The following is a 25563-nucleotide window of genomic DNA, read 5'->3' as shown; positions in this document are numbered from 1 at the left end:
CTTGTATGTTATGGCCCAACAGGATTAAAGTGCTATAAAAATTCAGTTTTTATGTCCATACTCCATATAACACCATAAAACTGGAAATTATTGATATTATGCATTCCAGCACAGAAGTCAAACCCATTAACGTTGCAATTACAGCATAACATCAAAAGAGAGAACAAAAATTGTGTTTTCACTGAAAATTGGGAAGAAATCAATATATTACCATGATATTTCCCATTTTGGGTAATCAGCAATTTTTGAGAGAACTCATTTTTCACCCCAACGATGCACGAGTCTGAAGGGAGGGAACTTTCCCAAGCACCCAACTGCTCTGTTTTTCATTAAATCACAGACAGAAGCTCCAATCACAGCATTCCTCGTGAGAATTTGTGCTGCTAGCTGTGGAGCAAAGGTGAGCTCCAACAGGAGACCATGAGCAGAGTTCTCGTGTGTGGTCAATGCACTTCTCACACGGTTGAATTAACACTGACAGGCTTGATGTGTCTCTTCACAGCAGTGTCTTTGGTAATTAAATAGAGGAGGGAGGGACAAGAGAGGTTCTGATTAGGAGGAGGTTGGAGAGAAACACAAATACATCTCGTTAGCATGACACTGCAAGGCATCTCCAAGCCTGGCAGTTCCACCCTAATTGGTCCCTGATCAACAGATCCATCACCCAGTCTGCTATTCCTGGAGCACTTTTTTTTCTCATTAGCAGTGGTCATCATGCTCTGTTTAACTCGCTAGCTGCTGGCTCTCACTCATAAAAACAAACGGATCACTGAAAAATCTGAATTCTGACTCAGGTCACGTTGCTGGAGATCGGGGCTCATTTTCTCTCATTTTGTTTATCAGTCCAAGAAAAATAGATGCAACCTGGTCCACTGGGTGATCTTCAAGGACTCAAACAACCCCAAATAATCCCTGTTGCAGTTGTGCGGCTGAAGGAGCTTTTGGTTGCAAGCACATTAAAAAAATGCCAAAAAGCATCCAAATGAGCAACTGTTAACTTAGGGCAGGTCACGTGAGCTCAGAAGTTGTGAAAAACCAAGCAGGCATAAAAGTACATCCAATAGGTGCTTGTTTATAACAATCCAACTTGACATTTCCATCGTGCATAAATCCAAGGCATCATGTCAATGCCTACCAATCCCAAGGTGGGGAAATGCAAGAAATGGTGGCTGAAAGGTGATTCCTCTCTGGAAATGATCCAAAATCCCACCAAGTAGATCCTACCAGGTAGAAATTAGGTTTTCTGACTGAAGGGGGTGATTCTATATTCCATGAACTGACAGTGTCTGCCTCTTATTATCATTCCTCTGCATCAGAAAAGTGAGATTGCATTTACCTTATAAAAAAAAAAAATATTGAACAAAAAAGTTGGATTTACCATCTCCTACCTGCTGCTGTGGCAGTGGTGATTCAAAGTTTACCAGTGTCTGGAGATGGGAAAATTAGGGACAGCCACTCCCACAAATTGCTCATTCAGTGGAGGATAGGGAACAGGTAATTAATTACCTTTGAGAAGAGAGTTTATTATTAATGGGGTTCTAATTTTAAAGATGGTTGAAAAATAGAGAAGCAGAGATGGCTGTGTTGCTCCTCCAGCCACGTGTGTTGATGTAGAAGCATCTCTTGGGCAAGATGCTGAGGGTTTTCCATCACAAGCAGAGCTCGGTGTCATTGTCACACAGCAGCTTGAGTCTATAAAAATCTTTATTGGAGTCTGGTTGGTACAATCTACACATTGTCCTCCACCTTTTCTCACTCTCCAAAGGACTTGGGGCTCAGCCTGGGATATCTACTGAAGGAACAAAAGCTCCATTGTCCCTCCAGAATAATGTTTTTATCTGGTGTGGCAATAAATCCTCAGAGTGGGACAGCAGGAAGAGATGACTGTCGTGTCCAGAGCTGAGCATCACCCATTGTTGTCCTTCAATGAGTCCCCAACACCACAATTTGGCACTGCAAAGCCACTGATTGCCTTTGTGGCATTAATTTATTAATTAGAGCTGAAGTCTTGAAGCTGGGCTGCCTATCTTTTCCACCACTGCTTTTTTTTTTTTTTTTTTTTTTTTTTCCTCTGAGATGTCTTCACGGATTTATTTGGATTTATTAATTATGGATCACTGTTAACTCAGGGTATGCTTTATTGGCCCAAAAATCCCAGGTCTAGCTTCTTCTATTTGTTTTTTGTTTGGTTTTGGTGTTCGTTTGGGTTTGTTTCTGTGGGGCTTTTTTATTTGTTTGATTTTTTTGTTTTTTTTTAATGACAGAATCAATTTGGTATCTGGGATGTTCTTATTCTGAATAGAGTCTTCTGGATTGCTGCCAAAAATCCAAGTCTAGTTGTCTAGTTTTGTGGGTTTTTTTTTTTTTGGGGGGGGCGGGGGGGAGGACCTGAGTGGGGAATTCCAGGTGGTTTCTCATCAATGTTTTCACAAAAATTCTCATCATTTCCACAATTCCTCTCTTCCTCCAGGGACATCATCACGTTTCACAATATTTCTCAGTAAATTGGAAAAATTTCAGTTGAATTAACCTGGGGGAGGTGTTGGGGGGGGCATAGGGGGTAGGATATGGAGATTGTTGGGTGGCTCCCTCATCTTCAGATCATGCTCATTAGGACACCTTGAGTTAAATTAATGAGGACTCTGTGGTAAACCCAGAGCCTGTGCCCTTCATGGGAAGGAAGCCACAGGAGCTCGAGTGGATTTCCAATGTTAAAGACTACTTTGTCTTGAGGTTTCTTTTTTGGTGTTTCAAAGCAAAATTTGGGGAGAGACATTTGGAATTGAGACCTTGGTGTAGGGAATAGGCCCTTAAAGTATGAAAATATGTCATGGGAGGCTTTCCAGGATCTCTTAATCTATCTCAGCAGCCAAAGCACGATTGGGTACAGAGAGAATTTGCATATATAGTGAATTAATTTTCACGTATTGCTAACAAGTAAAGTTAATTAAAAAAAAAATTAAATTAATTAAAATTTAAAAATTAAATTAAAAAAATTAAAATTAATTCCAGCATGAAAACAAGCCAAGTTGAACAAAATAACTTGATAACCCATCAACTGGAGATAACATGTGAGAAGTTTAAGATGGTCTTGGACACTCTATAATGTGTCCTCTGAAAGTTATTACACTGAGCAAATCTGAACCTAAGACAATGCTCAGCTGAATAACCCCAGAAAGCACCTCCAGGTTGTTCCTTCAATGTGTCCTCTCCTTTTTGAGGATGAATTTCAGGACAGTGAAGAATCAGGAGGGGACTGATTCAGCTGAGGCAACAACAGCCCCACTCCAGGAGCCATGAGTGGGCATCTTCGAAGAGGAGGAGACCTGCTGGAGGGAAAGCTCTGAATCTCTAACTGCCTTACCTGGGCAAAGTGCAATGTTGCAGAACTTTGTTTGCTTCTCAGGGCCCTCGCAGGGGTTCCCACCAAACTGGGGGGGTTTGCATGTCCGGGTTCGATCCCTGTATCCTCTCCCACAGGTGGAAGAGCACAAGCTCCAAGGAGACCACTCGTCCCAAGTGCCATGCACTGCAACCAAAGCAGAAGAAGTCAGTTTCCAGTCTGAAGAAGGTCTGAAAAAGTGAATTAGTGCACAAACCACAGCATCTCCCCAGCCAGAATGAGCAGCATGTGGGAAGTGAGTGTGGGAAGGCCAAGAAGAAAGCAACCCAAAGGATACAAGAGGGACAACACACATATTTTTTTAATCTTTTGGTGTTGACACCAAGGGTCTGCTCTTTTCCAATCTATTTGAAATAAATCACAACACATTTTTAATTGACCTTAATTTGTCAGATTTTTGAGGCAAGAGAAAAGGGCATTTTGGGGGGGCAAAAATTACCTCCAGCAAAACGCAGAATCCCACCACACGTGGGGAAGCAGCATCACCATCATTTTGTCACTCCTTGCTCTTATTTCCCTCCCTTAGCTTGTTTCTTTAATTGAATTTTCAAAGGTTGCAGCACTTTCAAGCTCTCAGAAAAGCTGTAGCCTGGCTACTAATTCCTATCATATGTCAGTGACACCACAGGGGCAAAGCTAGGGAGACTTGGAAGAATAAAATGGGATGGACAACATGGTCCTAATGGTGCTCAAGCCATCACTGGTAACTCCTGGAATTAGACATCTAAAGCCTTCTAATCTATATTAATCTAATCTTCTCTGATCTAATCTAATCTAGTCTGGCCAGGTTATTTATGGAAGTTTAGTCACTGTAATCTCTAGAGACCAAATGTTACAAGAATGTACTGATCTTTCTTAAGGGACTTCATCCCTTCCAGCTTTACCAGAGAAAAGCTAATGCAAAATCAATAATTCTTCAGAAAAAAATAATAATAAATACAGGTACTTTTCCAGTCTTCCATCAGTTGCTAACAGTGGCTGATTCATCAGTATCAGGGAAGGCTGTTTAAACCTAGGGTTTTGCAACCTAGGAAATGCAGGAAGGACAGGAAAACATCTTGGTGGTTTCACCATTGTAAGACTGGTTTTGAGCTATGACATTGGTGCTCTAGGGCTGTGCATAACACACCTGGTTTAATAAAGTCTTCAAAATATTGTCCAGACTCCCCAGACTGCATTTTTTTTTCATCAAAATTGTGCAAAAAGGAGTATAAAAACAGACATGATGGCTGGCTCAGTTCATAAACATGCCAGCAGTCTGAGGATTTTGTGCTGATTTTGCATGGGTATTCTCAGTGTTGGCATCTGAGCAACTGCAAGTGTTGACTGGTGCTTCTCTTCCCCAGTCTGCCCCGTGCTTGGAAACCCCCCAGAAGGCACATGTCACTCAGATATGCTGTGTTTATTGCCTTTAGATGGCATTTAAATAGATTTAGATAGTCCTTACCATGATAAAGAAAAAGTTTCCATCTGTTATTGCTTGGTCTAGCAAGAGTTTGTGGATGAGGCTCATACAAACCTTACATCTTATAAACCTCATATAAATCTTACATAAACAATAAAAAATAATATTACAAGGGTTGGACCAGATGATTCCAACCTAGCATAAACATCTTACATAAACAATAAAAAAATAACATTACAAGGGTTGGACCAGATGATTCCAACCTAGCGTTCTATGATTCTTCAAGGTGTAAAAAAAAAAAAAAAAAAAAGAGAAGAAGAAACAAAACACATCTCCCTCCAAGAGTAAATATCCCAGTGGGAATATCACAGCCCTCTATACATCTTCCTTCCCCTCCTACCCACACGTACATGGAGCATTCAGCCCACCTGGGCACACGGCAGAGTTGTTGCACTGTCTCTGCTCCCGGAGAGGGCCACTGCACTGAGTGCTGTAGGAAGACGACACACAGAACCTGGTCCTGGTTTGCCAACCCTCCCCACAGGTGGTGGAACAAACACTCCACGGGGACCATTCCTCTGCTGCGGGGTCACCTGTGAGGGTTGGAGCAGAAGGTGAGGACGTGGCATCCGTGGGAATCCCAGGAAATTCTTCCCTAGTTGCGCTTCACCTCTTCCTTGTGAACCGCGAGGATGGGCACCACGTGGGGTGTGACAGCAAGGATGCAAGGGGATTGGTGAGGAAACGTGAGGGTTGACAGTGGGATAAAAGGTTTTTTGGGGGGTTGTTGTGTAGAGTTGTAACTGACAGGCCAAAAAAAAAAAAAATAGGGAAGGACACTCTGGGAGCATCACAGTTCTACCATTAATGGCAACATGGTATAGCAGAACCATGTGAGAGACAATACTAATTAAGGAACAGTGATTAGACAGCTATGGTAATTATAAGGGGTTATAATAATAAGGGTTCAAATCCTTTTCTTGATTTCTCACAGCCCCCACCAGGTTAAATTGGCAGAGGAGGAACAAACAAAACAGAAGATGACAGGGCCTGAGAAGGATATTGGCTGAAGTAATCCCACAGAGCTTTCTCTTGACATCTCCTTCACCTGAGAAGGTGACACAGAACAAGGAATACTATTCCTTGGCATCATATTTTCCTTATTAGCTGCTTGCCTTATGGGATAGTATTGGAAAGACAACTAAAAACATCCCATTGGAAAAGAGAAGGGAAAGAATGAGGTATATTCCCTTTGTCATTAAGATGCCTGCAAACAGATGGTCATCCCAGGCGTTGTTTAACCTGGGCCACAGTATCTAGGTAAGTCACCAGAAGTGCAAGGAAACAGCAGTTTTTCACTCATTTTCATAGGCATTACTCTATCCTTGAGAAAATACCTTTGTACCCTAGGTGAAAAAAAAAATATCTTGGTTTCTTTGTATTAAGCTCTTCATTGTTTGAGTTCTCAGATTTTTAATGGATTGCTAATTACATATTAGAACACAACATTTAATGGATATAGTACACAGGCATGTGTGGCACAAATATACACCAGCACACCTTTAAGGATGAATAATAGAGATCATAACCTTCTAGTAGCAAGTTCTGAGCATCAGACTGCACCATGTCACATCCTAACCAGCTGCATCTGGCAGACCATGGGTGACATAAGAAGGATCACAGCACTGGGTGCAGAAGGTGAAAAAAAACTTCTGTGGTTGGACAACCTGAGCTGCACCCAGCACTTGGATGGGTTTTCCCACACCACTGTGCTTCCAAAGAAATTGGACTCTAGTGGGTCAAACAGATGCAAAAATGGAACATGGAAGGAACTCCAAAACTGGGCTGCTGCAACTTGAGATCTCTTTGTAGGGCAGTGAAGGTTATAAAGCAGCTTTGTGAAAGTCAATGTCAGTAGAGGAACTTTGATGGGGACTGGAAGGGTTAGAGACCAGCAGACTGCCCACTACTGCCTAAAACTTTCCCTGTCTGACTTTTTCTTCCAAGTGGTGTATTTATCTATTAGTGTCTTAAGGGGAGTTTTTTCCATGCAATGAAATTTTATGCAGTGTTTTTTAGGTGCTGGGGGCTCCCATCAACCTGCTCATTGGGATTTTTGGTCATTATTGATGTTATTCCTTTACATGTCATGTGCTTCAGTACATCTGTTTTGGATGTCACCAGTCCTGCAGGCAGTTGGAAGTTAAAATATGCTCACTAACTGGAGATGTACAGACCTTTTGAAGGGGATAAACACAGGAGAAGATCTGTCCTTGAAGCAAAATGGACAGAGTTCCACTCCTTCATTTATCATTTACAGGCTGGACTTGGAAAGAGGTGGAGGTAAGGATGAGTTTTTCTCCACCTCCTCCATGCCATTGCATGAGGTGCAACTGATTTTGTTCATTAAGCCAAAGTTGCTCAATACTCCTTCCCTTTGGTTTTGTGTTTTGTTTCATTATCTACCCCTCTGCTTCCAGTTTGATAAATGTTAGAGACCTTTGGTCTTTCTTGGGTATGTGTAAGAGATGGTGTGCAGTTTGAGGCTCTGGAGCTTCAAGAAAACATCATTTTAATCCTGTTTCTCATGTATTAGGTCTGCTGGCACATGGAGATCTGCAGTTCCTTGGTAATTTTGCTGCCTTTCCAGTAACAAACTCAACTGGTTCTGTCACACAGTAGGTTACCTTTTGGTACCATCACTTCAACATTTGCCATGCAGAATGGCCAAGACTCCAGAAGTTCCTTCTTTGGCCCACAGATCCCAACCATTCCTGCAACCTCTTCTTTCTGGGTGCTGCACTGACAAACCATGACTCAGAGTGCTCAGAGAGCATCCTCCCATCAACCCTGAGCAACCTCCCCAGCACTTCACCAAGAACCACTGGGTTCCTCAGTTGCAGAGAGCCAGCATTTTTTGGTGGTCAAAGGCCAAAAGTCTTTCGGAGATGCCAGAGGTGGGACGAGGGAAATCTGCAGAAGTGCAGTGGCCTCTTTCATCAGAAACTTGGGGATTCTGCCATCCCACCACCTCCCCTCTCAGACTTAGCTGTGGTTTTGCAATCCACTTTATCAGGTATGAGTTCCTGAGTAACTTTGGCATCTTTAAACCAATTGCCACCACTTCTGCTTCCTTCTTTGTCATTATTTTTGGTCTTTCCCCTTTCACAGTAGAAATATCTACAGTTAGAAGTAGACCTCCTCAGTGACCATGTCTCACATTGCACCGGTCCCTGGCTTCTGAATCTATAATATAGTTTATTTTCCAAGTTCTGGTCGCTCCTTTGGGTTTGGTTTTGCTTTGAACAAAGCAATTTATCTTAGTTTATTGGGGCACTATGGCAAGTCCATGCTTAAACCTTGTGGAAAATCAACTGATTTTCAAACAATACTTGACCCACTCCTGAGAAGCTCTCAGGCATCAGGACAAGCTCTCTCATTCAGAATATTGCCCATCACCAAAGCTATGGATGAGAAGAATTCCTGCACCCTTGTGGGTCAGGCTGCAGAAAATACAAATTACTGCACAAGATGTCTTCCAATTATTTAGCCCTGAAGTGGATCCTGCCTTTTTTTTGTGATGAGGGCAAGAAGTCTACTGTGCTCATCAGGTCTGAAAGTCCCCTAGGACAGTACTGCCTTATAATTAGACCTACCAGAGATGAAATCCACCAAATTGGTCTTCATCCAGAGGACAAGGAGTCACACATTGCCCTTCATCACTACTGATGCCTGTACAGATGTCTCTGCAGGACTGATCTGTGATGCTCCGAACTATCTTGGGGATTAAGAATAATTTCCCAAAGGATTTTGCAGTGATGAGGACTTTCAGGGAGGAAGATGACCCTTTTCAGGGTCTTTGCAGCATTTTGCAGCTGGAGACAGCCCAGCAGGTGCTGCAGAAGGAGACACATTGGGCATCACTCCATGGGGACAGAGGACATCAATCCTTTTCCAGCTCCTGGACATCCCTGAGAGTAACTGAGTTGTCCTTACAGAAAGCTCAGCTGGCTGCAGGTTCCCCATCACTGCCTGCAGCTTCTCCAGGACACTTCTTGCCTTGGCACTGATGGAGAGACACATCACTGTCATCCCTCTGGCAGGACCTCTTTTTTTTTTTTTTTTCTTTATTTGATTTTGGCATCATCTGTCAATCTGACATCCCACCACGTGCAAGCCACTTTTCTGCTCACATCTTGCTGCTGGCAAAGGCCACTTGAGCCAAGGTGGCTCTGTGCCAGGGACCTGCTGGGCTGAACCTTGCTCTGGTGCCGGGAGAGACAAGAGGGCAACCAGCAACCATGCCAGAACCTATGGGCCAACAGGACCTGGACATTAGGGCTGTGGAGGGTTGGCAGGAGAAAATATTGGTCATCACTTGGGTAGGGCTATCCTCTCAAGTCCTTTTGGGATCAGCTTTTTTGTGGGTTGTTTTTTTTCTTTTTTCTTTGTATTTCCTATTTTTTCAGGTCTTGGGTGGATGTTACATGGCTTCTTTCCTATGAATTATGTTCATTTTAAAAGCTGATGCCATCCTGGGGTTCATGACAAAGAGTGTGGCAGGCAGGTCTAAGGGAGGTTCTCCTCCCCCTTTACTTTGTCCTGGTGAGGCCACATCTGGGGTATCATATCCAGTTTTGTTTTCCTGGTTGAAAAAGGACAGGGAAATCCTGGAGAGGGTGCAGGAAAGGGTGTTGTTGATGGGTAAGGGAGGAGAACATTTCTCTTATGAAGAAAAGCTGGGGGGCTTGGGTCTTTTTAATCTGGAGAAGAGAAGGCTGAGGGAGGATCTTATCAACATTTGTAAATACTTATATTTATAAGGGTGGATGTCAGGAAGGTGGGGGTAGTGGTACCAGTGGTACCCAGTGGCAGAAGAGGAGGTAAGGAGCACAAACTTGAAAATAGGAAATTCTGTCTAAAGACAGAGAGGAACTTCTTCACTTTGAGGAGAGCAGAACACTGGCACAGGCTGCCCAGAGAAGTGGTGGAGACTCCATCTCTGGAGACATTCAAACCCCACCTGGATGCCATCCTGTGCAAAGCTGCTCTTCCAGGAGGGTTGGACTAAATGGTCTCCAGAGGTCACTTCCAACCCCTCACATTCTGTCTGTGTAACTGCTAAGGAAGATGTGGGCTTTACTTTGGCATCCTCACCTAAAATTTTTTTCTGAATCCTTTCTTGGGTGGGTCCCTTGGCTTTACATCTCCTTTCTGATTTAAAAAAAACAAACAAACTTGGCTGCAGTTGCTGCTGCAGGGACAAAGGGAGGAATGTGTCAAGCTTCCAGCAGGATACTCCATACCTCCCAGCCCATGCTGCCCTCAGAGATGCCACAGCCCAAGTCACTGCTACAGCTGTGTCTGGAATTAATAGAGATGTCCCTGAGCCCAGATGCAGTATCCAGCTGCAGAGTACAAAGAAATGCCAAGCTACAAACCTGGTGGCTGAGCTACAGACTGGAGCAAAGCACTGGGGAACCACCTGGGGCCAGGCAGAGCAGGAGACACTGGAAACATCACCAGACCTGCTTTGGAATGTCTTGTCTTTCCCTAGTTTTGACACCAGTTTATAGTGGTGCAAACCCTCTCTCCTGAAGCCTGCTGGTCCTTGAGGCAGCAGAGCTGCTCCCACTGGAGGAAGCAGGTTCAGTGCAGGACAGCAAGGAAATTCAGACTGGTTTTGGCTTCATGTTGAAAGCCACAGCCCAAACCACTACCTGGTCAGCCCCAGAACCTTCACACCACTCAGCTTTCTGGTGCTCTTCACTGGTTCACACTGCAGTCCTGCTGGGTTGGATGGAACACAGCTAATTTACACCAGAATATGAGCTGGTCTCTTTTATAATCTATTTCACAGCTCTAGCACTACAAATCACCCATATGAAGCCTCTCTAGGACACAAATTCTTTTCAAGGTCACTGTTTTTAACCAGGGCCAACACACCTCACTTTTGTGCAAGCCCTGTGATGTATTGAGCTCCCTCCACAATAGGCAGCTGTGCAGGGAGAGCTCAAAACCTCTCCAAATTGGACCTTCCCAGACCACACTCTCTGAATATAATGCACTTTGCCCAGGGAAATTATTGAGGCCTCTCTGGAGATATTCAAGGTGAGGTTCTGAGCACCCTGATCTAATTGAGGGTGTCCTAGATCCTTTAGAGGTCACTTCCAACCCAAATTATTCAATGATTCCATGATTCTGTGATTCTTTAATGTCTACCTGTATCACACGTATAATCACAATATTATGTATGTGATGTAATAATGTGATTATTGCATCCTCCACCCTTCTACTTCAGGAAAGGTCTGCTTCAGAACCTACCAAAAGCAGGTCCTTGAATAACACTAAAGAAACAGAGAAAAGACCTCCTGCTCTGTCCCCATCATGTCCTGCACACCTTCTCCTACAGCCAACAGAAAGGCAAGGAAAATCACGTGCAGATTTCCATGCTGAGATGGAAATCATCAAAGAGCACAGTAAGGTCAGCTTTGGCTTAATGAACCACGACTGTTTGGGTAGTTGAGCCCAAGCAGTGACTTAGAAGTAGGCAGAGTGATGAGAAGCAGTCTGTGAGCTCCATGGTTTTGTTAGGGCTTTGCCTCTAAACCTTTTTGCCTTCTCTGGCCAATGGCACCAACAAAAAGCCCTCTAGAGCAACGGGATGGGACCAAACTGGGGGACAACCAGTTTGCTCAGCGAGGAACTCCTCGGATGAGCCCACACTAACCTGGGGGGAAAAGAATTGGTTAGTTGGGTCATGGCAACAGCAAAGCAAAGTCAATGAAGTCAAGCCCAGCCAGGGAAATGGAAGGAGCAGGCAGTGGTGCCAGCTCCAGAAGCTTCTGTGGTAGGGCAGAGCTTACCTATTTGGGGTGCAGGGTACCCGTAGTGCTGCAGCTCCTCTGTGTCCTCTCGTTTTCTGTTATCTGTGGACCTCAGCGATTGGCTTCTGGAATTATAGCGTCCATTGGCTATGGCAAGGTAATGGGTCATGTGAATACACCTTGGTTCACTCTGCAAGATCTTTCACTACACAGGTTACACGTATGAACAACAGTGACCTGACACGTTCGCTTGACACGACCCCCTGCTTTCCAACCCCAGCACCCCTGGCCACCAGCAGTCCCCGGAGGATTTAACACCCAGCCAGTCTGCAAGATTTTGGGCTGGTTGGCAGCTCCACCCTTTTTTTTTTTTTTTTTTTCCTCAGTGCAACTTGGTACTGTGCAAAATATGATCCCTTAGGTCTGGTCTTTAATCCAGTGCAGGGATTTCCCAGGGTGTCCCTGCTCCTTGCTCTATTTGTGGAGGATTTGGCCTGTTCAGATGTGCTGGCAATGGAGCACCCCATCCCTAGCAGTGTGTCAAAATCTATGGTGATGACTGGCAGCATTTTTATGATGGAAAACTTGTGACCAACGTCTGCTTAGCAATGCTCTGTAAACAGGAAAATGCTGAGTGGAGCAGGCAGGTGATGGCAGGTGAAAAAGAAAGGGAGCACTCAGAAGAATATCTCTTTTACAGACCCTAGCAACAAGGAGGGATGAAGGTCTGGCATCAACAAAGTGGTTTGTTTACCAACAGAGCTGTATCTGGGCAACTCAGGTGGAAGAGTGAAGCTCTTGACCCTACTGTCCTCCCTGCAAATCTTCCACTGAAGACCAAGGTGTTGAGCTCAGGAGGTAAAAATGCATCCACTGTAAAGAAAAGGCATTGAACTCCTGACTGACAGGTAGCACCCCTCTTCTTGCCAAACCCACACTTCTGCCAGCTTTGCATTTGCATCCTGAATGGACCAGCCCTGCATTTCTTAGAGAGGAAATGAAGCATCCATTTTCCATGGTGTGTTGCAACCCTGACACATGCCCTCCCTAGGAAAAAAAAAAAAAAAAGAGAAACAGCCAAATAGCAACCAACTTCCTCCCAGCAATGTTGGGATCAGGAGACCTCAGCTGACTCTGCCAGAGGCATCCAAAATAGCAGAGAGCAGAGCTGAGATTGAGTAATCTGTGATCTGGCAACCAATTTGTTTCCAAACAGCAAGTACCAGACAGAGGATCTTTTTCCTCAAGGAGATAAAACACTCAGGCATCTCTTTTGAGAAGTACAAACTGCCAAGAAATGAACTGGTGACAAATTTGATCCTGGAACCCTGAGCAAATTAATAAAGGTTAATGAAGCTTCAGTGTGGTGGCAGGAATCTTTATTGCCATCCAAAAAGGGAAAGCAGAGGAGGGAGAAGAATGATTCAGAGAGTCCCTGCCAGGAGCCAGACGTTATGTTCAGTAGCTTGGTTCATGGAAGAGGCCCATCTACTTTGTGAAATTATCTTTTTTTCCATTACTGTTGCCTCAAAACAGGACTTAAGAAACCTAGGAACTGGTTACACTGATTTCTCCAAACATTTCCAGCACTGGTTGCAGGCTGGAGGGAATGGGATGGGACTGCCACCTGTCTGCCATCATCAAGGGAAAGGATTACCCCATCCTGATATTTGCACACATTTTTGTTTTACCTGGTTCATTACTGGAACAGAAAAGGCCCCAAAATTATATTTAATAGCTCTAAAGTGATGGCACTTTCCTGGGTGGGATTAATTTTTTAAAAAATGCCAACTTCTAGAGTTTGCTTGGGAGAAAAGTTAAATTAGTCCCATATTTGGGACTGCTCCATTCCCACCACTCGTTGTTTGCTCTATCCATGCACTTTCATCTGCTCTGATTTAAGTCCTCTTCCTGAAAGTGTGAAAACCACAAGAACACAAAATCTCCATCTGAAGGGAGAGGAGAAACAGGGGCTAAAAAGTTTAGGTGGCTTTGTCAGCTTCCCAGATCAAGGGAAGTGCTAAGGAAAACCTAGGGCTGAATATCTGAGAAGCAGCCAGTGAGGGTGGATGAAAGGATGGACAAATAGATAGGAGGCAAGACAGAAGGAAGGAAAGATAAAAGAGCAAAATAAAAGTTTTAAATAGAATGGGTTGGATTGGAAGGGACCTTAGAGATCGAGTTCCAAGCCCTCTCCACAGGCAGGGACAATTTCCACTTCTCTCAACACTTCTAATGAAAACATGAAATATGTCAGCACCTTGCAACACAACCAATGGGAAATAAAAAAAAAAAAAACAAACAACAATTAATGCAGAGATATTGCAGTGTGGTGTGCCAAGATTTTAACATGAAAGCACATCTCACCAGAGCTACATATCTCCAATGTTCATTCTCCAAGCAGGAGAGGCAAAGAAAATAACAGGATCATGACAATTTTTCAGGGAAGCTGGAGTGGTGAAAATGAAAAGATGGACCAGAGCAAAGATGTTTGCTATGGAGTTTCTGGGCCATCTCACAGCTGCTATAAGAGTAAAACCAAGAAGGACAGACTCAGTAACAACCTTGCAAAGCCACTATGGCAGCAGATGTAGAAGAAGGTAATTTTGGAAGCCCTGTATGGCAATTGCACCAACTTAGGAAATTGCCAAAATATGTCAAGTTGAACTTGTGAGGCTTGTGAAAATGTCACTGGGTGAGATGTGTGACTCCAGATACAAACTTTCTGAACCACCATAACAAGAGGGGATGGGGTGAAGTCTCTGCAAGCAGCAGCAGGTACCTGTAAGACAAAAAATTCTTCCAGCATGCAATGAATTGGAGCTTGACTTGAAGGGAATGAAGATGCTCTTACACATGCACAGGATACTTCAGCTTGATGGTTGCAGCAAAAAGGCCATTTTTTAAAATGAAAATCAGGGATGTCAGAGAATGAAGCTGAGGCTCAGTCTTTCAAATGTCATGGGGAACATTTATTTTTTCACACCAGTAGCAGTTACACAGCTGAAGGGTTAGAACCTGGATCCACTCGATGCTGGAAGTGGGTGAATGAGATTGTATTGATGTCACACTTCTGCACCTGGTGGTCTGATGTGGCCACCCCTTTCCCAGCCTAGGAGAGACATATCTGCCCAATCTGCATATTCACAAATGTCAGAGATGGTTTTTGCATTGTTTCTGCCAGATGGGCTGGCAGGATTTCAGCTGGCTCCCTCCTCTGCCCATTCTCATTCCCCAGGAACAAATGCAGGCTGCCTGAACATCTCTGATTGTCCTTACATTTCTCCAGCATGTCAAAATTCCAGTGCCAGGGTTGAGATCTTCTCATCCCCTCTCTGGTCTGGATCTTGTCCTGTTGCATTGCCCATCCAGCCTCCCTCTGCATGCCAGGTTGGGAGCAAACACAGAATTCAACACTCAGCAGCCAAGAGGTGCCACCAGAACACAGCTGGTGTCCCTTTCCCAGCTAAAGGGGGTGGACCTGGAAAGCTCCTCTGCAAGCATTCACCACCACACTCAGGTTGTTTGGGGGTTTTTTTTGGTTGTTTTTTTTTCTCCCTCTCTGAAACAGCAGCTCCTGGCCAAATCCAACAGATGGAGGAAATCCCCCCTGTCTGTGCTGGAGAGGAGAATATCACTGGGTCCTTTGCCTCTAGCAAGGAAAAATCAGCCATAAAACAAACACTGAATGTTGTCCTTCACATTAAATCTCCTGAGCTGAACAGCTGCCATGAAAACATGATCTGCCTAAGCCAAGATGCTGTTACCAGACAAAGTTTCCCTCCCAGTTTGGGATGAGCTTTCATTACAGTTTTTTCTCCAGTCTTTTACAACTTTGGCTTTCTGGCTCATTTGCTTTTGGGTTTGGGAGTGGATCCCTTGGGAAATGTAGCCAGATGAAGATCATCAAACAGGAGACTCCATTCCATGAAACAGCACAGAGAATTCCAAGAGGATGGAAAAACATAAGGACCACATACAAGTGGAACCTGTGGTGTCACTCAGCCCTCCCTGAGCAGTGATTGTGGCCTCCAGACAAAGTGTTTGGACTCAGCTCTAGAAACCATGTGGCTCTACATCTATTTTGGTGACTAAACTGCAAGAAGTCACAAATCTTGGAGAGGCTGAAAACCAACACTCCCACTGTTGCATACTGAGACTTTCTAAAGGTCCACCTGGGGTAGCTCAGAAAAGGAAAGATGGTAGGACTTGGAGAAGGTCAACCTGGGGGAAAGGCTGCATTACAAGAAAGATTTAATTCCTCCAGTGCATTTGCCATGGCCAGGGAAAATAAAACAACCAATGAAACCCTCTCAGATCCTCTGCAAAAGTTCATCTCAGCAGCTCCAGGGAGATGAGGGGAAGCACCAGAGTTGTTCCCACTGAGAATCTGCCCCAGATGCATCATTAAACTTAAATAAATATTAAACTTAATATTTCTACCTGATGCTGGAGGTCCAAATAAACAACTAAACCACTCCTACTAATCACACATCACCTTATGAGACACTTTTTCTAAAGCAAGGAAGGAGGAGAGTAAAAAAAGAAGTGGGGTTTGCCCTTGTTTTGAAAGTGGTGGGTTTTGTGGTATTCTAAGGTAACTTTCTTGGCTAGCACCTGATTTTCTTTTCAGTGGTGGTATTGGTTTCCTTGGACAAGTTTCTATTTGCCACCACAATAAAGAAGAATATATCAGAGCACTCATCCCTGTTTTGTTTTGCAGTTTTATCAGGCCTACAGATGGCCCTTCAGTCAAAGAAAAGAGCATTTTTTTCCTGTTTTCTACCAGAAAATTAAGGTGTCATCTACTCCACAATACTTGGGGATTGAGTCAGGTCTTATTACTTGCTGCATTGAAGTGCTGCACAATTCAGGATAAAGATGTTGCTCTTTTCTCTTTTGTCCAGCTCTCTTTTTTTTTTTTTTTTTTTTTTAATAATTTTTTTCAATTTAAAAAATGAATTAGAATCTATTTAACTGCAATGTGTAATGAACACTTAGGAAAACAACATTTCAAGTCAAAGAAGAACCCATCCTACTCATCCCTAACAAATCCGTGAGCAAAATTCAATATGGGCACAACAGTGACACATTTAAAACAGAATTTCTATACCACTTTTAAATCCTCTGAGGTTTTAGCACACATCAGAGTAAAGAGAAGGAAAATATAGGAGGGAAAGAAATTAAAATCCCTTCCTGGATCAGAAATACTCCTGGACACAGCAGCAAAGGCAACAAGAGACAGATGCACCGAGGAGCAGGTTCAGAGCCAAAGGCAGAGATTTGGTTGGGATGAAGAGTTTATTTTGAGGTTTATTTTGAGGGAGGTCACAGCCCTCAAAAGGTGCATGGACAAGTTTTCTTGGAGGATTAATTGTTCACAACTTCATTCATATGCTTCCCAGCTTGCCAGCATGAAAGCAGCACAGCAGGGCTTAGCAGTTTTTCTGCAAATAGGCCCCTGGGAGAAATTAATCAGAATTAACTTATTTCTTTCAAAGGGATAAATCAATTTGGACTCCCCCACTCAGTGGGTGTCCTCTCTTGTCAAACTAGGGCCTTCCGCTTAGTTCAAGACCTTTTCTTTCCAAATAAGCTCAGCTGAACCAACCACAGTGCAATTTAGAGGAAGGGTATGTAATAGGAGGAGAAGAAAACAAATGAAATCATTTATTGAATCACAGCCCCTCACTATGGGCACAGTCAGGGTTAGGATCAGCTTTAATGAATGTTGTTCTGGAAAAGTGAATAAATAGTGAGTAAATAAATAGTGATTCATCCTTCAACGTTGTGGAAACCCAACCCAGCCTTCCAGGCTCCATGGTTGCCACCATCCCACTTCATCCCTCCTTGCCACAGGAAGCTCAGGATATCTGTTATGAAGAAGAAGAGCAAAATTTTGCCCCTGGGGCAGATCAAGAGAAGATGTGATGTCCCTTGGTTAGTGCTGGAAAGGGCTGGACCTGGAAAGATGTGTTCAAGGATAATTCAAGAGGAATGGAAAGAAAACAAATATGACCCATGGTGGGTTTTGAAGATGGGTAAAGATTGGGATGGATGTACTACAGAGACTCTGTGGATCTGAAGGGTCTCACCCTTTTTTGTCCAGCACAGGAGGAACACTCCGAGTTGTCTTTTTGCCTCTTTGGTCAAAGAATGGCCACAAATACACAACCCCTCTTTTCCCCCCTTCCTTCCTCCTCTTTCCCTCCCCTTTTCCCTCCAATTCCCCCTCCTTACTTCCTCCTTCTCTTCCCCCTCTTTCCCCCCTTTTTTTCATCTCCCTTTCTTCCCTCCCTCCCTCCCCTTTTCCCTGGGGCAGATCAAGAGAAGATGTGATGTCCTTTGGTTAGTGCTGGAGAGGGCTGGACCTGGAAAGATGTGTCCAGTCCAGGCTGATCCCCAGTTCAAGAGGAATGGGAAGAAAACAAATATGACCCATGGTGTGTTTTTAGGATGGGTAAAGATTGGGATGGATGTACTACAGAGACTCTGTGGATCTGTAGGGTCTCACCCTTTTTTGTCCAGCACAGGAGGAACACTCTGAGTTGTTTTTTGCCTGTTGCCTCTTTGGTCAAAGAATGGCCACAAATACACAACCTCTCCTCCAGCCCTTCTTTCCTTCTCTTCCCCCCACCTCCCCCTTGCTCCCCCCTTCTTTTTCCCCTCTTTCCCCTCCTTTTTTCATCCCCCTTTCTTCCCTCCCTCCCCTTTTCCCTGGGGCAGATCAAGAGAAGATGTGATGTCCTTTGGTTAGTGCTGGAGAGGGCTGGACCTGGAAAGATGTGTCCAGTCCAGGCTGATCCCCAGTTCAAGAGGAATGGGAAGAAAACAAATATGGTCCATGGTGGGTTTTGAAGATGGTTAAAGATTGGGATAGAGGTACTACAGAGAGGCTGGGGATCTGTAGGGTCTCACCCTTTTTTGTCCAGCACAGGAGGAACACTCTGAGTTGTCTTTTTGCCTCTTTGGTCAAAGGATGGCCACAAATACAAAACCCCTTCTACAACCCACTGAATTCCACCTTCTTTTCCAGCATCATTCACCAGCACTGGTGCAGCCCTTTCTACAGCTCCACAGATCCCACAGTTGTATTCCCCTCCAGATCCAGTTTCCAGGTCCCTTCCCATGGGGGGATGTACTCTTACCCTCACTGCTCCAAGCTATAGCTGGGTTATGACTACAAAGTCACCAGCATGTGGGGGGGGGACATAGATGACAATTCTCTAATGTGGGTGAAGCTCAGAGGAAAATTAGGCAAGCTGAAATTCAGCTCATTAGAAGGTTTCATTGAAAAATTAAAAATAAAATTAAAAAAATAAAAGGAGGAAAGGAAAAAAAAACCCAAAACCACCACAGCCTCTAATTGCAGCAGGATTTAAATTTATGGAAGTAGTAAAAAATGCATGAAATCATTTTACCCCTTATTAGAGGAATATATTTATGTCCCTCTATTTGAACTTTCCCTTTATCAGGAGACACTTTACTGCCTTTGAAGACAGCTGAACTTTCCCTAGTTATTTAACTCCTCAGAGCAGTTATTCAAACATTCTCTTCTATGAATTTGAAATAAAAAGGAAGGGAATAATTATAATCAGCCATTCTCTGGGCTGAGCTGCTTCTACTGTTGTTTTTCCCTCTTTATTCCCTTCTCAGCTAATGCAAGAAAAGAACTGGGAATGAAAGTGCCTGAGGTTCACCAGCTCATCTCATCAATACCTCCCTGCTGACTGGCATTGACAATTTGTCCTCTGGAGAAGAGGACCTGGAAAGAGGGTGCATTACAGGAACATTTGCCAAAGATTTTGCTTTGCTCAGAGCCTGCTCTGATGGCCAGATCTTTCTCCACATCTTAATCCTGTGGGGTTTATTTTAGAAAAGCAAGGGGCACCAACATTGCTCTTGACTGGGAAGGTGAACTAAGCCAAGAGACCAACACCTCTCACAGTTTCACCTTTTATTTATTTGGCAGAGGGGCTCCAACCAGCAAACAAACACCTTGAAGTATGCATCTTTCTCCATCACCAGCATTACCAAAACCTGCCAGGAGATTCTTATAACTTTCATTTGGGGGTTGAAGGTCTGGGATCTGCAGGGGGTTGTGTTGGAAGCTGTGTGTGCATGCGTGGACCACGAGGCAGGGAAGGGAGGAGGGCAGAACCATGCAGACCCCAAATCTCATGCTTCCCCGGGCTGGCCACGGACCCTTCATCCCTTTCTCCTTCTTTCTGGAGCATCCTTTGGTATTTCTGGCACTGGGGGCCCAGGGGTCCTGCTTGAGGAGGGGGAGGGGAACATGCCTCCACTTACTATTGCAGGCTTTCCTATTGCAGAGCCTTCCTTCCTCCAGGACTCCTTCACAGACCAGACCTTCCTTGGGAAGGGGTTTGCAGGTTCTCATGCGGGTCTGCAGACCTCCCCCGCAGTCCTTGGTGCAGTCGCCCCAAGCCGACCAGGAGTTCCAACCACCTGGGCAAAAAATCCAGAAAAAACACCCCATCAGCTATAGGGAAAGCTTAACTTAGCCCCTACCAAGCCTTGAAAGTGGGGTGGGTTTGGATGGGGTAGGGCTGGACACCAGGTTGTAGCCAAAGAGTCAAGAGTTAGAAAGGGAAGGGAAAATCACTGCCTTTCCATTGACTTCTCTTCTAAACAGACATTTTGCCTTCCTGCCCCATTTCTAGGTAGTCCAGCTCATCCTGTGCTTGCTTGCCACAAAGAGGTCCCTGTCAGGGGATTAACACTGCCCTGGTAATTAAATCAAATACCAGATGCTCCCTATTAATGCCCCTCCCCTGCCTGATAAAGAAAGGAGAGAGAATAAGGGAGAGAGACTGATGGGTTGGAAACTAAACCACACAGCTTTAATGAAACAGGAATGAGAAAGAGGAAAAATGACTAAATATGTACAAATACAGAGGAAAATTGATCCCAGGTTCCTCCTCCCTTTCCCCCAATAACTCTCCCATCCCCACCCAGGCTGCAGGGCAGCCCTGGGAAAGTCCAGGCTGGACTCCTGGGGTCAGCAGCAGTGGGGAGCTGGAGGCAGGAACACACAGATTCAGGCTGGCATGGATCAGGAGCACAGGCAGAGGAAGGGATGGAATCCTCCCAGGATGCCCAAGCAAACAGGCACAGGGGAAGAAGGGCAAGCAGGAAGGGCTTTGACCCTGGTGATCCCTCCAATTTATCCTGAGGATGAGATGGAATCCTCTGTTTGGTCAATTCTGGCCATTTCTCTTGTCTGTTCCTCCCCAAAGGAGGGCTGCAGCTGGGACCTCTTGCCTCCTTTTCTCCTTCCAGAGGGCCAAATGTTCCTCAGAGCTGAGCAGTGGCCTTGGTTCTGCACCCCATTCTCCAGCTGGAACTCTAAACATCGAGTGGGATCAGTCCCAGCAGCAGCCACTGCCTGAGAAACTTGCTGTTCATTTCAGCAAGTGCAGCTCCTTCCAAGAGACTCAGCTGAAAGCAAAAGTCCAAGACAGAAAATCACCTTTATCCTGGACCAAACCAGGACATCCCATCCTCTGAGAACACCTTCTCTCCATTTGGGTTGTTCAGCCCACAGAAGAGAAAGATCCAGGGAAAGCTTATAGCAGCCTTCCAGTTCCTGAAGAGGCTGAAGGAAAGCTGGGAACGAACGTTTTACAAGGGCATGGAGTGACAGGATGAGAGGGAACATTTTCAAGCTGAAAGAGGGGGAAATTTAGATTAGATATTAGAAGGAATTCTTTCTTGTGAGGGTGGTGAGACACTGGCTGAGGTTACCCAGAGAAATGGTCGGCAGTCCCTCCCTGGAAGTGTTGAAAGCGAGGTTGGACGGGGCTTGGAGCAACCTGGTCTAGTTGGAGGTGTCTGCAGCCATGTAGAGGGGTTGGAACCAGATGATCTTTCAGGTCCCTTCCAACCCAACCCATTGTATGACTCAATGATAGGATTAGGTTGGCTCCTAACCCTAGAAGGCACTTGCAAAACACCCTTCAAGATCCACATCCAGAATGGGTGAGGTTTTCCACCCTCCCTCTTCCCCAGCTCAAACACACATGGCTTTGCACAGACAGTGCTGGAGAACTGGGAAGGAGTAAGAGTCCTACACCTCTGCTCCCCAAAAAAAAGACACTCTTTTTCCCCACACTTGAAATACCACCAGCAACAGGGGCACTGATCTCAAGGGCAGCATTGGTGGGGGAATGATACTCCCCTCGAGCTGCCTTGCAGCACCCATGGGGAACAGCCTGGGAGCTTCTCAATGTGAAGGTGCTTTTTTTGGCTTACATGCCCATAAACATGTCAGGAACACACAGATTTCCCCCTTCTAGGATGAGCTACAACCCACAAGTTGATGGAGCCAGCATCACTGGTTTCAGTGATGACGCTGCCACTTGCAGAAGAAAATCCTGAGTCTCTGCAGCTTTCTCCATCCTGTGCCTTTCCAGCTTGCTGCCAAAGGATAATTAACCCTGGTGGTATGTCCATAAACATTGATGGCAGGATGGACTGTGAGGACCATCTGAAGCTGGCTTGCCTCCCACAGTCCAAAGCCTTGCAGCAGGGTGCCTGTGGGGAGCCAAGCAAAGCTGGGATTCACGTTGGAAAAAAAACCCCAGGGGATCATCCAGGCCATTCAAGTGATGGAGAAGCTGTCACATCCCTCAGTGGTCAGCTCACCCCTCATCAGCCACATCCAGGAAGATAAAACCTGCTCTGGATTAGGTATCTGCTTCTAAAAGCTGAAGAATGCTTCCTCTTTATCATTTGCTCACCTCATGGGGAGGAGCAGAGTTGACCACTTTCAGATGGCTGCTTTTCCTGCTGTGCAGCCTCTCATTACCCAAAGCTACCCTTGGAGATCCTTCAGGTCCAAGAAACTCAGCTCTGTGCCATGCTCAGGCACAGATCAAGATAATTAGCCAAAAGATGTAGGTTTTTGTTTTTTTGTTTTTTGTTGTTTTTTTTTTGAGAGAGGAAACATTGATAGAAAGACAAATGCTGCTGTTAACATTCATTTTTTAAAAAAAATGAAATAAAACCCCTTCTTTCCTTTTTCTCACCAACAGTCAGAGGCTTCAGAGGTAGCAATGGGCCCTTTCAGATGAGCCACCTTCTTTGTGCTGTTATTTATCAGGACCACAGCTGTGCCCTGAGCTCTGGGCTGCACTGCTCGTACAGGACATCAGCACTGTCTGAAAAAAAAGGGTCCTCAACACCCCACTTGGATGCCAGACCAGAATATATGGACATTTCCAGAACCCCATTGCATAAACCCATCCATGTCCACAACATAAAGCTGTGGGCATCTGTTAATCCACCCAAAAGAGGGATTAACTGCTAACACCAGCCTAGCTGGGCTCTAACTAGTAGGTCAAGAGAGGTTCTCCTCCCCCTCTATTCTGCATTGGTGAGGCCACACCTGGAGTATTGTGTCCAGTTCTGGGCCCCTCAGTTCAAGAAGGACAGGGAAGTGCTTGAAAGAGTCCAGAACAGAGCTACTAAGATGATTAAGGGAGTGGAACATCTCCCTTATGAGGAAAGGCTGAGGGAGCTGGGTCTCTTTAGTTTGGAGAAAAGGAGACTGAGGGGTGACCTCATCAATGTTTTCAAATATGTAAGGGGTGAGTGTCAGGGAGATGGAGTTAGGCTTTTCTCAGTGGTGACCAGTGATAGGACAAGGGGTAATGGGTGTAAATTGGAGCATAGGAGGTTCAAGTTGAATATCAGAAAAAATTTTTTTACTGTAAGGGTGACGGAGCCCTGGAACAGGCTGCCCAGGGGGGTTGTGGAGTCTCCTTCACTGGAGACATTCAAAACCCACCTGGACACGTTCCTAGGCGATGTACTCTAGGGGGCCCTGCTCTGGCAGGGGGGGTTGGACTAGATGATCTTTCGAGGTCCCTTCCAACCCCTAGGATTCTAGGATTCTATGATTCTATGATAACATTTTCTCCCAAAGCACAGGGTGAGAATAAACACGTGCTGAGCATCCCTCACACTACTGAACTCACTAGAAGCTGCCCAGATCCTTAATAATGAGAATTACAGGGGAAAACTGAGCAGGATGGAAAGAGGCTGGTGAACCTGCCAGCAAGGTGCTTGGAGAACCTGGCAGCATAGTGAAGGATGGAATTGGTGTTGGCACTCAACATCTATCTGACCTTGGAGAAAACTCTCCTTTGCTTCAAAGTCACTTTCTCTCCTGGTTCCTTTTCCAAGCAGCAGAAAGAAGCAGAGCTGTCTCTCCTGTTTCCTGATAGGAGACAGATTGTGTTGCAGTTGCAGGAGGGGGCATTGACATAATGGCAGCTTCCCTGGTGCTTTGATGGAGATAATCAATAGGCTATCTGTAACCAAACCCATCTAGGAGCTATTCAGCTCTTTGCTTGTCCTTTTTAAGGATGTCTTTCTTCATTCTCACTCCTTTGCAAATTAGGAGTTAGACTGGGGAAAGGAGAAAGCAGCTCCACACAAATCTTGGAGACACTTGTGATGCTTTTTGCAAAGAATATAGATGCTCCAGTGTCTTAAAAGGTTATTTTCTATTGTGCTTGCAAGGAAAATATAGGCTGGTTACCCAACCTGATTGCCTGTTATGGTGTCCCAGATGTAGTGCTGGGCTCTTCAAAGAGGTCTGCATTTCAGGATTTAACCTGTTATGATGCTAAATTTATATAAAATAGATGTTATGTTATGATGCTAAAATTATATAAAAATAGATGCTGCCCATTCTTACTACAGGGAAGAATGAGCAGTAGGGTATGTGCTAGTTTTTTACTTCTTTGCTTGGCAGCAGCAATGGGAAAACCAGTCAAAATAAGGTAAAAACCATTGTGATCTCAAACCCTTCACTGGAATGAGATCTCTTTATGAGACTGAGCACAGATAACTTCCTTCCTCTCCATATTCCTCACCTTCCATCCTGTTTGTGAGTGCTAAAATGAAGCTCGAGAAGTACCAGACCACTTATTAAATCAACACAGGCATTTATAGCCAAGAAAAAGGTATTCCCCAGTTTATGGAGTAGTCCTTTTTTATCACCAGGTTGTCTCAAATGAAATATTGAATGCTATTTATCCTGTTTATTCCTGTCAGATAAATCTTTGGAAATCTGCCTTCTTTTTCTGGGTTTAGACATTCTCCTTTTCAAACCACTTGTTTTCCTAAGTGGTGTTGGTTGCCTTTTTTAGTGGTGCTTGCCTTAACAAGTGGTCAAGAGTCTGCTGTATGAAGTTTTACCCATCCCACCTTTGAGGGTCTGTGTGAACTCTGTGCCATGAGTAAAACATTCGGATCTTCTGCTCACTACCTGAAAACTTCTGGCTGGTGGAAAGGGGTGGCCAGATAATTCCAACTGAATGAGCTACCATGGCTGTAGAACAAGTGTGTGGCAACACACAGCTGCTTTTAGCCGAGTGAAGATGCTGAAGGAGAGACAAGGGTGCTTTTTTTGTCACTTCATTGGTTGCATGTATGCCTGCCAAGGTTTAACACTGCCCCAGCAATTAAACCAATACCAGATTCTCTCTATTAATCCCCCTCCCTGATAAAGAAAGGAGAGAGAATAAGGGAGAGAGACTGATGGGTTGGAAACTAAACTACACAGCTTTAATGGAACAGGAATGAGAAAAAGGAAAAAAATGACTAAATCTATACAAATATCCAGGAAAATGGATCCCAGGTTCCTCCTCCCTTTCCCCCAAGAACTCTCCCATCCCCACCCAGGCTGCAGGGCAGCCCTGGGAAAGTCCAGGCTGGACTCCTGGGCTCAGCAGCAGTGGGGAGCTGGAGGCAGGAACACACAGATTCAGGCTGGCATGGATCAGGAGCACAGGCAGAGGAAGGGATGGAATCCTCCCAGGATGCCCAAGCAAACAGGGAGAGGGGAAGAAGGGGAAGCAGGAAGGGCTTTGACCCTGGTGATCCCTCCAATTTAT

General features: G+C 44.9%; 1 protein-coding gene across 1 annotated transcript in view; it reads right to left on the bottom strand.

Annotated features, from left to right (window-relative positions):
* The window catches only part of ADGRB1 (adhesion G protein-coupled receptor B1), a 295541-nt gene that overhangs the window by 132508 nt on the left and 137470 nt on the right, over positions 1–25563 (bottom strand). Inside the window, exons 3-6 of the mRNA XM_071736934.1 lie at positions 19946–20104; positions 11675–11782; positions 5237–5401; positions 3365–3529 (exon numbers count right to left, since the gene is read on the bottom strand). Of these exons, the coding sequence (XP_071593035.1) occupies positions 3365–3529; positions 5237–5401; positions 11675–11782; positions 19946–20104 (597 nt within the window). The remainder of the gene's footprint in view (positions 1–3364; positions 3530–5236; positions 5402–11674; positions 11783–19945; positions 20105–25563) is intronic.

Source organism: Heliangelus exortis, chromosome 2 (genome assembly GCF_036169615.1).
Source record: "Heliangelus exortis chromosome 2, bHelExo1.hap1, whole genome shotgun sequence".
Taxonomy (NCBI): Eukaryota; Metazoa; Chordata; class Aves; order Apodiformes; family Trochilidae; genus Heliangelus; species Heliangelus exortis.
The sequence above is the reverse complement of the archived record's forward strand: the minus strand, read 5'-3'. Positions and strand labels throughout refer to the sequence as shown.